At 41.1% G+C, this 8,301-nt stretch overlaps 1 protein-coding gene across 1 annotated transcript in view; it reads right to left on the bottom strand.

Annotated features, from left to right (window-relative positions):
- Nucleotides 1-765: 765 nt before the first annotated feature.
- LOC125288201 (kinesin heavy chain-like) overlaps nt 766-8,301 on the bottom strand; it is a 29,269-nt gene continuing 21,733 nt past the window's right edge. Inside the window, exons 20-26 of the mRNA XM_048234358.1 lie at nt 8,161-8,262; nt 6,925-6,985; nt 6,657-6,728; nt 6,303-6,407; nt 5,707-5,923; nt 4,917-5,022; nt 766-4,070 (exon numbers count right to left, since the gene is read on the bottom strand). Of these exons, the coding sequence (XP_048090315.1) occupies nt 4,925-5,022; nt 5,707-5,923; nt 6,303-6,407; nt 6,657-6,728; nt 6,925-6,985; nt 8,161-8,262 (655 nt within the window). The 3' untranslated portion in view covers nt 766-4,070; nt 4,917-4,924. The remainder of the gene's footprint in view (nt 4,071-4,916; nt 5,023-5,706; nt 5,924-6,302; nt 6,408-6,656; nt 6,729-6,924; nt 6,986-8,160; nt 8,263-8,301) is intronic.

The following is an 8,301-nucleotide window of genomic DNA, read 5'->3' as shown; positions in this document are numbered from 1 at the left end:
TTTCCAAAAGAAAAATGTGAAACACTAAAAAAAACAGAAGGTCAGAAGCATTAAACGGGTATACAATAACAAACAAATAAGTAGCAGGTGGACTGAGCCAGATTAGAGCCAGATCACACCCAGATTAGAGCTGGATCCATTCCAGTATCTGCTCTGAAGCCAATTTAGCCTTGGCTGCAGCAGGTGCAATGGAATAGGGGGTAGTGGGGGAAAATAGATTAAGGGCTGTTCACACCAGGAATGATAACTACATGTATAACGATAACTATAACCATAAAAGTTAACAATCAAAGTGTCCACACCGACAAACCATAAGAAAAGTCTGACTGGCTGTCAGCTTTTTATCGTTCTCAATATTGCTCTGAAAGTGATCCCCAACGATATCATTCTTCATGTCATTATAGTTATAGTTTATGTGTGGACGTCATCATTCAAATAGCTATAACAATATTTTTTTGCAGTTATCGTTCTAGATATTGTTCTTGGTGGAACAGCCCTTTAAGCTGAAACAACCAGGGTCGCTATCACAGGAAAGGATACTTGGGGGTCCTTTACTTGTTTCAACTTTAACTCCCTTTACTTCAGTTTTGCCACACTATTTCCCATATGGCCATCCGAATGAGTTTCAAAATTTAAAATTAATCAATTTATATTAAAGGTATTCCAAAAGAAACTTTGAAACAGACAGAAATAAAACTTTCTATGAAGGTCAAAATCATTGGGGACACTACACCACACAACAATAACAATAAACAACAACAAACCTTAAAGATAAATATGTCATATTTTATTTGGTTACACAAATGATTCAACACCATGCAGTCAGCATCAGTCTACCCCACTGCTTCCTCTAGCTGCGTTCTCTAAGCTGTTGCATCATCGTCACATTGCATGTTAACACCAGACCCTGCGGCGAGGGGAAACACACACCCAGTCCCAACCAGTGCCACAGTTTAAGCACAGTATGCCACTGTTTTCATTACAGCAGGTTACAGAAGCATAAGCATGTAGACAACTAAAGCGAGGTGGAGCGCAGGAGAACACTAGCAGACAGGATGGGAGAAGTGCTAAACACTAGAGAGAGAGAGAAGAGGGTTGGGGGTGAGAGGTTAAAGGTTAAAGTGGGCCGTGTGTGATAACTGAGGAAGCATTGTTGAATTGAAACAGAGCTGCTGGGTCTATATACATTCAGATTTTGTCATTTGGATATTCAGGGCAGTTAGAGAGACCTTCATGGCTACTACCCCCTGGGGCTCTTGCAGTAGAAATAAATTAGAAGAAAAAAAATCAAAACAATGAAAGAAATAAAAAGAAGAAAGTGGCAGTTTCATATGCAGGCAGTAAACTACTCAAAGTGAAAGTGCAAGAGAAAAGAGAAAATTACTTCTAAATAAAATTACTCAAAAATAAGCAGCCATACACATCGTCATCACTGAAAACTTCTGATGAATGTTATGTATATTTTCAAGTTATTCTACATTGATAACTAAGTCAATTAGATACATTTGATAACTACCTCAATCCAATCCCTTTGATAACGTCAGACACCTCTGACAACCAAATTAATCTACATACATCCAGTGAAGCATAGAGAAAGCGAGAGCTTTGTTGGTTCTGAATGAAGGCACTGGGGTTTGTTTTAACATAAAACCATTTCTTCGCCATTGCAGTGATTTAGACAATAATTAATTATGTTTGGGTCTCTGCCTGGTCAGTATAAGCATGAACAGAATTACCACCAATATCAACTCCATTATTTCATTTTGAGTATAAATGCCTGTCCAACACATACACATACACACAGCGTTGACCAGAGTGACGTTGTGGACATCCGTGTGCTGCATTGGAAATGAGTAGAGTTTAGCGTTAGCTAACAGAGGTCTGACTGGTTGATCAGCATCTCTGCAACAATCAGGCTAGAACAGTCTACACATTTCCTATGCAGGGCAACCATTTATTTCAACATCAAATGAGTTCACTCTGATTTAAACAAAACAGCAGCTACTTTCGGTGTGTTGACATGTGCGGAACAATCTGATTAATGCACTGATCAGATTATTATTAGAATATTATTGGAATATTCTATTAACAGATGTTATTGTAACAGATACAATCAGATTGAAATCGAATACTACAGGTTATTTATTCTGATTTTTAAAAGTTGTAGTTCAATCCGATTACACAATTTACATTATTTTTTACAGCAATCGGCGTTAAGGGTGTAACCAGACAGGAAATCTGATTGTTTATTTGCATGTAACCACACTGACGAATGGACTCGCTGACAGAGATGGGAAACCTGACTTCAGAAAGTAAAATACCTACCATGTACTGGTTCTATCTGTGCACCTAAAACAGGAGATTTCACTAATTAGCTCAGCTGTCTGGCTGAACAGTTGAGCTAATAACAATTACGAATGGCTGGAACAAATATATAGTAGGACGGGTTTTCTACCTCTGCTCACGGATGGCCCTTATCTGGCCCTAAGATGGCCCTTATCTGGCCTGGGTCTGGCTCAGATTTGGCACTTATCTCTAACTGTCTCAGATCCGCTCCATAGAGTTGTGTGCTGATGATGACTCAAACCAAACACCACATCTTATCATAGGTTCCCCCACATCTAACAAACTTACTTAAAAACAGACATTTTCTTTTGTTGTTGACCCTGATTTCTTAGAACAATTCTTAGGGGGTGATGTTCTTCAGATCAGTTGAGTAACCAAGCCAATAAAGTAAGCTTTGACACATGCCTATATTCCCTTGGTTTGGCAATAAGCTTATAAAGCAGTGGAAGGGCCCTCAGCCTGAGTTAAGAGTTCAGGGTCCAGTTCAGGGTTGGGGGCTGTTTCAAAGTCTATGCAAGCTACAAGCATGTGAGCGTATTGGGCTAAGCAAAAAGGACTTGACGCGTACTTGCGTAGCAAAATGTCTTGTTCAAATTTTTTTAACACAGCACAAGTGCGATGTCATGCGTTTCTGATGGAGTCTGCATAGCCTGCATAGACTATGAGAGGGCTCTTCAATACATAATTAAGCCTTGCGTTTGCAACTGTGTCCGTATAGCTTGCGTAGGCTATGAAATGGCCCTTATATTACAATGTGAAGGGCAACTCCCCATTCAAAGTGTACTGTAGCCCAGAACCACAACAAACACTCACTCAAAGGCTCATCCCTGGGTGTCTACATGCTCCGTGAGGGACTATAACAAGATACAGTACATTAAATTAACAGTGTAAGTGGAAACCAAATATACAGAACAAAACAAAACCAAAAAGGTACACTCATAGTCATTTCGGTAAATGTATATCTTTGTAACAGTGCAAAATGAAGTACAGGCAACATCAATTTGAGTGAAGTACATTACATCAGTTGCGTCTACATTCGGTACATACTCCTTTGGGTCATCCTGTCCGGGCTATACCATCATTACTATAATGGAGGGGGGGCAGGGGGTTCACTGGGTATTTACAGACATTATGCCTTCTGAGTACATTAAACTACACTATGAGAAGGGTATGGTGAATGCAGATTCTTCCAGGTTGGCACTAAGAAATCAGATGCTAACTACTAATGCTGTCTCTTATGCTAAGATATAGCGTCTTATAATCCAGTACTGAAGGGTCTGTCAGTATCTATAATGGTCTGCCACTGTATCTTACACATGACTTTAGTTCAAATGTAACTGAGCAGGGATGTGGATGATAATTCCTCACTGTACTGTTCAGTTCTTGCTATTTATTATTCAAAACGGTTCAATCCATATCCTGATATAAGCATACTTCTACAGCCTGAGATCGCAGAGCAAGCTTAGTCTCCTTGATGTCTGGACATGCATGAATCTCTTGGTATGTAAAGTGGTTGTTGTATGTCCATGGTATACTGTACGGTCAGTGAGCATGAGTGAGCTTGTCCTCTTTATGGAGACTGCTGAGGATGGTTGTGTGTGTGTGTGTGTGTGTGTGTGTGTGTTGGGGGTGGGGTGGATGGAGTTACTGGTTGAAGCACAGCGCAGAGAGAGAGTGTTAGAGGGGTGGGGGGGGGTCTGGGCATGCTTACACCAGGAGAGTCCCTGCAGCAAGAGAGGAGGAGAAACAGAGGAGAGTTTAATTTATATTGCTGCTTACACATTCAGTTTAATTTATTCTGCTTACGCATACACTTTTTGGTTGCAGTGGTAGTAAATATAGCAATTCATGCCTGAGCAGAAAGAAGTGTTTGATTACCGCCCTCTAGAGGCGAAAAGGGGGAAAAATCATACAAAGTTTAATGAGAGGATTGTTTTCGATGCCGTCTGTATTGCACTATACATATTTTATTAAACTGCCATCAAAAAAGACCGCAATCAAGTGTAATAATGCACATAACTGTTATATAAATATAGTGTATTGTGTGACTCTGTAGATATACAGATTTGACTTAATGTAAATATACTGTGGCTTAATGTAGATATAATGCATACCCAGTGTGGTTTAATGTTAAGTGTAATATTTGCACTGTGTGCCTTAATGTACTGTAGATATAATATTTGCATTGCACATTTTGTCTGGCTTAATGTAAATATAATATACATATTGCCTGGCTTAATGTATTTGTTCATTCTTTTATTTTTTTATGTATTTAGATTACATTTTTGTCCATACCAACATGGGGTACCAGAGCAACTTGGGGTACTGCCAGTGTTAATATAATTATAATATATGTATTGTATGTAGATATAATATTTGTAGTGCCTGTCTTAACGTAAATATAATATACATACTGTGTGTAGATATAATATTTGTAGTGCCTGTCTTAATGTAAATATACAAAACGTACTGTGTGGCTCAGTTGCTGTTGGTGGTGTAGTGGTAAATGTAACTGTACTATAAATATGATATATGCACTGTCTGTCTTAATGTAAATATACCATACATACTGTGTGGCTCAGTTGCTGTTGTGGGTGTAGTGGTAGACGGTTCCTCCACCCCTGATGGAGAGGGGGGTGGGAGAGGAGTGGTGGTGGCCTGCCCTGATGGGTTTGGCTGCAAAAGACACATTATTACATCACGTTATTAAACATTATATTAACATACTGTATTACAACGCTAACATTATACATATTAACACATTACATTCACTAATGTTATAAACATATTAAAATTACTATAGCAGCAAAAGACACACTGAAATTGATATTATATTAAGTAAGGGATAATGTATTGTCCGCCGGTAATTATCAGAAAATAAGTGTATGAACTTTAACTTGATGAGTCACAATAACATGATTAAGACATAATTTGTGTGGTTCCATTCTGAGAATAAATGAAAGAACAAGGAACAACAGATCCTATTAATCGATTATACTTGATCACTGATCTCAAGACACAATGTCTAGAAATTATGAGCCGGGTGCCCCCTCCTGGTAGTTGATGGTTCCTCACAGTATGTTTGTTTGTGTGTCGTGTATGTGTGTGTGTGGGTGTATGTGTGTGTGTGTGTGTGTGGGTATGCACGTACTGTATGTGTGTGTGTGTGTGTGTGAGAGAGAGAGAGAGAGATATGTGCATGGATATGTGTGGGTGTATGTATGTGTGTGTGTGTGTGGGTATGCACGTACTGTATGTGTGTGTGTGTGTGTGAGAGAGAGAGAGAGAGAGATATGTGCATGGATATGTGTGTGTGTGTGTGTGTGTGTGTGTGTGTGTGTGTGTGTGTGTGTAGCTCACCGATCTGAGCCGAGTGGCCCCTCCGGGCCATGTTCTTGGCGCGGACGGCATCTTTGATGCGGTCCACCTCGGTCTGGTAGCGCTTGCGGTCCCTCATGGCGTTCTCCTTGGCCTCCTTGAGCGCCGACTCCAGGGCCTTGACCCTCTCAGCTGTGGCACGCAGACGCTTCTCCAGCTTGGGCAGCTCACAGCGCAGGTCGGCGTTATCACGCACCAGCTGCAGGAGGGACACGCAGAGGTTAGAGGGCAAAGGGTAGAGGGCAAATGTCAGAGGACAGTGGAGCGGGGTTAAGGTCGTCCACACTCAGAAGTAGTTTTAGTTTAATGCCATATCAGCATCTACAGTATGACTGTATCATGGCAAAATGTTTAATAAACCAATATAAAAGTATTATTTTGGAATACTCAAAATGACCTCCAGATTTAAAATGACCTCCAGAGAGGAGGATGTAGTATGTTAGAAATACTACTCAGTACTCTACTCTCCCTGAGTTGTGTTGATTGGGAGGTGAGTTTGCTGGAAAGGGAGCTAAAACCCGTGGGTAATAGCATATTTTACTAGCACAGCTCTTAAAGGTGCCATGTTTTATCCGTACCTGTTTGTGAACTTTAGTGAGCTGTTCCAGATTATTCTCCAGGAAGGAGATCTTCTGTTTCTGTGCAGCACTGCCCACGCCGTCCTCGCAGTCCATCTCTGCACTCTGTGACACAGATAAAAAACACAAACACACACACACACACACTCATTCCGTCAGTCATACACATGAATACACCAACAGCTATCAACACTGAAATCATTGTCCTGTTCTACTAGCTGATTCTTTTTCTTAATAATAGTGCCAGGCAGTGATGCAGTGGTACACCTAATGAATCTAAAATGTTAACACACACAACAGCGGACTGATACACGGCGGAGTACAATGTCTGAGGATGCAGAAGACAACGCCTACCTTCTTGACCCTCATGGTCAGGTCCTGGACGAAGAGCTTGCGCAGGTTATGGAGTGTCTGCAACTCTTTGGCCTGAGGAGGCAAACAGTGGCACAGTCTGTACTTAGTATTCACTTCCCTCTGCTTGGGTGTTAGGATTTAATGTTCAATTAGTTTTATTTAGATTTAGTTATTGTGTGGAGTGAGATGATTGTTATTAAACAAGTCATTGTGTGGAGTGAAATGATTATTAAACGTTATGATGATTTTTAAATGATGTTAAACTCACCACAGTCTCCTCGAGCCCCTTGAGGTCCTGCCTGGCCACCTCCTGCTTCTCATTGATCATGCTGGCGGAAAAAAAGACCAATCACACGAGTACTGCATGCAGCATATAGTATACTGTCTACCATACTTGTTATTGGGGATCTCACATTTAAACTATAAAATTCAAGTACTTTTCAAGGGCTTTCCTAACTTGACTCTCGCCAGATGAATTTCGTTCCGCTTAGCTCCGCCTAGCTTCACTCACATCCATCTGGGACCTCTTCCGTTGAGAGTGATTTCTGCACCAGATTTTATGGTACAGCCAATCAGGACGCAGGGCGGGAGTTTCATAGATGTGACATAGCGTAGAAGCGACCGTGAGACTGTTATCAGCGTCACAGGTTGGTTTCGATGTGAGTGGTTGAAGTAGCACGTCAATAGATGACGGACAAGTGGCTTATTCAATCATATGCAAGCATTTTTTGATTAGGCCCAGCCTTCTGAAGCAACACTCCAATGGATTGGTCCCAGATGGATGAGTGGAGCTAGGCGGGACGAAATTCATCTGGCGAGAGTCAGGTTAGGGCTTTCCAGGCCCCAGACCCTCAAATTGGAGAACCCAACATGGCAGTTTGAGACACAGATTAATTACTGGTTAAAGGTTAATTACTGTTACGACAGTGCTACCGCCTGATTCTCATGGATCATGGTGATAGAAGAAAGACCAATCACTTGGGTACTGCATTTACTGTGACCAGCACATTGAAAAATAAAATGTGCTGGTAGAGATATCTCATCCAGGGTCAGATACAAATATATTCAAATCCTTTAACTTTTTCATTGTCCATCTCCTCAAGACCAAATATGGCAAAGTGAGGTAAAATCCATGTAGAACCCAATAATGTCACCAGCTTTTAAGTATATGTTTTTGGGCTTTTTGCCTTTATTGTATAGGACAGTGAAGAGAATAAAGCGATTGGGAGAGAGAAATGGGGTGGGATCAGCAAAATTAACCCGGGTCGGACTTGAACAAACTTGAATGTGGTAACGCTGTAACCAGTTTTGCTGCTTAGTCTTCAATAAGAGAAGGTAGACACAGGGATTTCTATATTCGGAGTTATTAAATTAAAATGATTCATTTTCAAATTATCGGGTTCTACAAAACCAGATATGGCAGCGTGAGATAAGGGCCCTGTAGCTCTGTGGCAGTGTGACGTAAGGGCCCTTTAGCGCAGTGAAGCCGTGAGGAGAAACTCACATGAGCTGCTGCAACTTCTGGTCCTTCTCCTGCTCCTCCATCTTGAGCTTCTCGTAGTCGGACATGAGCTTCTTCTGCTCCAGCAGCAGGCTCTCGTTCAGACTGCACACAGAGAGCATTTCCTTTACATTAAACATATTC

This window comes from Alosa alosa, chromosome 23, assembly GCF_017589495.1.
Source record: "Alosa alosa isolate M-15738 ecotype Scorff River chromosome 23, AALO_Geno_1.1, whole genome shotgun sequence".
In the NCBI taxonomy this organism is placed as follows: domain Eukaryota; kingdom Metazoa; phylum Chordata; class Actinopteri; order Clupeiformes; family Clupeidae; genus Alosa; species Alosa alosa.
Note: the sequence above shows the minus strand (reverse complement) of the source record. Positions and strands in the feature narration are given on the sequence as shown.